General features: G+C 44.9%; 1 protein-coding gene across 1 annotated transcript in view; it reads left to right on the top strand.

The window, feature by feature from the left end:
* The window catches only part of shtn1 (shootin 1), a 54,470-nt gene that overhangs the window by 32,121 nt on the left and 17,349 nt on the right, over window positions 1–5,000 (top strand). The window contains exons 7-10 of the mRNA XM_062519718.1: window positions 650–796; window positions 2,904–3,057; window positions 3,455–3,584; window positions 3,813–3,898. Coding sequence (XP_062375702.1) covers window positions 650–796; window positions 2,904–3,057; window positions 3,455–3,584; window positions 3,813–3,898 — 517 coding nt within the window. The remainder of the gene's footprint in view (window positions 1–649; window positions 797–2,903; window positions 3,058–3,454; window positions 3,585–3,812; window positions 3,899–5,000) is intronic.

Consider the following 5,000-nt stretch of genomic DNA (forward strand, 5'->3'; position numbering starts at 1 on the left):
TAATATACACACCTACTGTATATCATGTACACACCTAGCCCACACCTATCATGTACACACCTAGCCCACACCTTTATCCTGTACACACCTAGCCCACACCTATATCATGTACACACCTAGCACACACCTTTATCATGTACACACCTAGCCCACACCTATATCCTGTACACACCTAGCCCACACCTTTATCCTGTACACACCTAGCCCACACCTATATCATGTACACACCTAGCCCACACCTTTATCCTGTACACACCTAGCACACACCTATATCCTGTACACACCTTGCCCAACAGATGTAATGTTATACTGTCTTGTAGTATCTCAGGATAGCACACACCTCACCTGTCAGAATTGAACAGGCTTTCTCCATGTGTAATGCCATACGCTTCAAACATATGTATAGAGACTGCAGCCCATGCTATGGTTTAATTTACTTATGTATGAGTACTTATGTATAAATGTTTACTATAGTGAAACAATTTGAACAATGTTTTTAATAATGATGATAATAATAATAATAATAATAATAATGATAATAATAATAATAATAATAATAATAATAATAATAATAATAATAATAATAATAATAATAATAATAATAATTTATGTTTTTATTTATTCTTTTAATTTGAATGCTTTTGTATAGATGTTGGTGGAACAGAAGAAAATGAAGAGACAGAGTCAGATCCTGCTTCAAAGTGTTTCGACCAACGAATCACTGCAGAAGGCCTTGGAGGAGGTGGCCAAGCTAAGCCACGCCCTCGAGAGCCAGGCCCTCCAGCACCAGCATCAGGTCAGGCTCCTCCCCTAACCAATCATAACCCTGGCTCACCAAGGGAGATTGACCAATAAGAGGGCTTTATATTTAAGGTCAGCCTATCGTGATAATTTACATACATTCAGTGCAAAACAAATTGACTGCCTTATTTTTTATTATTTGATATGTTTTTGTTTTATTTATCATATTATTTGTATTACATACAGTATAGTCACTTTAAAGTACAGTTGCACACATAAGGCCCAGCTTGATCTGTGATTGGTCTGTAATTGTGTGGTAATGGATCACTTTTACTGTATGGCTAGCTCTGGACTGTAATCAATATTTCACCTGTCCTCTGCACAAACATAAGGCCAAGCCAGAACAAAACACTCCATAGTAAACCACCGATCAATTATTGAACAAACGCAAGGTCAAACTATAGTGAAACACCGAGCAGTTATTGACATCCAGGCTCTTCACAACCTGCAAACATGACCCACCTCCTCAGTGTCCTGGCTAGACATCTCATCGTGTGTGTGTGTGTGTGCGTGCGTGTGTGTTTGGTGTGTGTGAGTGTGTGTATGCATGTGAGTGTGTATACGTGTGTGAACACGTGTGTGTGGTGTGTGTGTGTGTGCACTGCTCGCGCGTGTGTGTTTGTCATCGGAGGTGCTAACCAGCTCCAGTGTGCCCCTGAGACAATATTAGCGTGTTGCTAAAGAGAGCATTTAGTCCATGAGTGCGCGGGCCTTTGGCGGCTAATTACAGTGCTTAGTACCAGCACAGCGCAGCTGGCCCAGCCCACAGACCCACAGACCCACACACACACACACACACACACACACACACACACACACACACACACACACACACACACACACACACACACACACACACACACACACACACACACACAGACCCACCGGGCCCTCGGCGCAGCACACACACACACACACATACACACACACACACACACACACACACATACACACACAGACCCACCGGGCCCTCGGCACTGCCACCGTCACTGATCCACACAGTCAGTAAAGAGAGGGATCACTGCTCTGGAGAGCCCAGGAGAGAGGAGGTGAGGAGATGAGGAGGTGAGGAGATGGGGAGGTGAGGTGAGCCTTTTCATTTAGGGAGCGATTAACATGCGATTAGGGAGAGAGAGAGAGAGAGAGGGAGGGAGGGAGGGAGAGAAAAGAGAGAGGGAGAGGGAGATAGAGGGAGAAAGAAAGAGAGAAGAGAGAGAAAAGAGAGGGAGATGATAGATAGATAGATAGATAGATAGATAGAAAAGAGAGAGGGAGAGAGAAAAGAGAGGGAGGGAGAGAAAAGAGAGAGAGGGAGAGAAAAGAGAGAAAAGAGAGAGAGAGAGAAAAGAGAGAGAGGGAGAGAAAAATAGAGAGAAAACAGAGAGGGAAATAAAAGAGAGAGATAAAAGAGAGAAAAGAGAGAGAGAGAGAGATAAAAGAGAGAGAGAAAAGAGAGAAAAGAGAGGGAGGGATAGACGCAGGCTGGCGCCAGCCCAGCGCTACTCACCAGCAATTATCACCACGGAGACGCCCTCACCAGCCAGCGCTTTGTACTCACTGGGAACTGGCTCCACGTGTGTGTGTGTGTGTGTGTGTGTGTGTGTGTGGTTGTGTTTTGTAGTTGTGTTTGAGTACGTGTATTTCTGTTTCAGGAAGACTTCTCATTGTTCGAGTCATATTTTTGTTGTTTGTTTGTGTGTTGTCTTGCTCTGTGTGTGTGCTGTTTGTGTTGTCTTGGGAAAGAGACCTTGAGTCTGAGGCATTTTTAAAAAATGTTTTTTATTTTATTATTATTATGTGTGTGTGTGTGTGTGTGTGTGTGTGTGTGTGTGTGTGTGTGTGTGTGTTGAGAAGATGTGCTCTGTAAGAGAAATATCATTCTGTGTGTTCTAGCTGCTATAAAGGTCTGTGTGTATAGAGAGCTCCTACAGTATGTGCTGGAGTTGTCTAGTATTGTTGCCTCTGTGCTTGTCAAGCATCCTTACTCTTCACTATTGAATGCAGTACGATGCTTTATTCTTTTGGTCTCTCACACTCATGTGCACAAACATGACACACACACACACACACACACACACACACACACACACACACACACACAGATGAAGGCCATGGAGGAGAAGCTGAGCTCGTGCGAGTTGCTGAAGGAGGTGGCAGCTCTGCAGCACAAGGCGGAGCTTCTGCAGGAGGAGAAGAGGGAATGCTGGGAGATCCGCACCAAGGCTGAGACCGAGGCCAAGGACCTCAGGTTCACAGGTCAGAGGTCGACCAAGGTCACAGAGGGCATCTGTCCACTCTGTCTTTTACCCTTGTTTGACTCAGAGATATAGTTTCCTTATCGGCTAAAAGCTAATAGGCTACACAATCAGTAGTTTTGCTGACCCTGGACAAGTGGAGGAGAAAGAACTATGGTGAAGAAGTACGTGGGTTTGGGCAAAGTGTATCAGGGTGTGAAAGCCACGTGTGTGTGTTTGTCCAGGGTGCGCTCACAGCAGTCTTACCTTTATGCTGAATGCATTCTGAGTTCTCTGTATTTAGAACACCGAGTAGCCTGAACTATCTGCGTTCCATAGGGTCTGTGTTCTAAATGTTGAGTGTTCCTCATTCTCACAGTTCTGTGTGTTCTGTGTTCTGTGTTCTGTGTGTTGTTCAGTGGAGGAGCTCCAGAAGAAGCTTCAGCAGGCCACCAACCCCACCCCCTCCTCCGCCCCTCCACCACCACCTCCCCCACCTCCTCCTCCTCCTCCTCCACCCACACAGGGCCTCCCCACTAACCCTCTCAGGTCAGACACACACACACACACACACACACACACACACGCAGAGCCTCCCCGCATACCTTCTCATGTCAGTAATAACGGGCAGAATGGTACCAAACCTCTATCACCACTATGATGATGAGTGATGTCCAGCGGTAGCATAATCGTGATTTGTGCCCTGTGTGTGTCTGTGTGTGTGTGTGTGTGTGTGTGTGTGTGTGTGTGTGTGGTATGTTTATCATTAATTTTTAGTGCACTGTTAGCCATGCTGCGGAAAAAGAAAGACTCAGATGTGGGAATCCCTCTTGTTGAACAGGACTCCCCAGCCAAAGAACCAGGTACCACATGCTCTACCTCCAGACTGCACTCAGAAGGTTAGAGAACCCTCCTTACAGCTGCAGGAACTAAAACCAGACTAAAGAACCATATTCTGGTAACTGCCCATGCTAATATGCAGAACGGAACAGCCACATCAAGACACGTGACGTGATGTATAACATAGATAATATCAAGTCGTCATGGTGAAATAAGGTGAAACAGAAGAGTGTCCGCATGCTGGATTTGCTCCTAAAAAAAATTAAACTTTTCCAGTCTTATTCAGGATCTTCTTCAGGCCGTCTTCAGGGTCTTTTTGCCTGGAGACGTCCCTGTCGCGTGAAAACGTTGCCGTATTGTGATTCCATTTTGGGTGTGTGGACACCGTTGTGTCACCATATGTTGTCTGGACCCCAGGAAGTGATGTCAGCATAAGAGAAGACATTAGTGGGGAGGGGGTGCTGAATGTCTTCAGGGGAAAGAAGCTTATGTGCCTTTTTATTAAACCAAAAACATCAAGGTCGTCATTTAAAGCGGGCTCATCATAATAGGCTGTAGCAAGAAGCAGTTTTAATGGCGCAGTGTTCCAACACACACTCCGACAGAAAAAAAGGACAACATTGATTGCATAACGGCAGTTGTTTAAATGGAGTGGCAATGATAATTTAGCGTAATCTTTATCGAGTGGTTGGAGGGCGGTTGGTCATCAGGAATCTGTCAGTCAGCTGTCAGTCCAACTGCAGATACCGTGGCGGTGAACCCTTCGGCTCAAATATTAATCTCACAGATAAGCTGAAACCTAGCAAGATCCACAGCAAGGCCAGTTTAGGCTATGATTACCAACTGAAAAGGCAGACAACAGATGTTATGTATTCTGCCTCTCAGATAATAGTGTAGCGTAGCGTAGCCTGCCCTCAGGTAATAGTGTAGCGTAGCCTGTTTGTGTTTGTGCTAGTGTTTGTGTTTGTGTTTGTGTTTGTGTTTGTGTTTGTGTTTGTGTTAGTGTTTGTGTTAGTGTTAGTGTTAGTGTTTGTGTTTACATGTGTGTTTGTGTTAGTGTTTGTGTTTACATGTGTGTTTGTGTTAGTGTTTGTGTTTACGTGTGTGTTTGTGTTAGTGTTTGTG

Source organism: Sardina pilchardus, chromosome 18 (assembly GCF_963854185.1).
Source record: "Sardina pilchardus chromosome 18, fSarPil1.1, whole genome shotgun sequence".
Taxonomy (NCBI): domain Eukaryota; kingdom Metazoa; phylum Chordata; class Actinopteri; order Clupeiformes; family Clupeidae; genus Sardina; species Sardina pilchardus.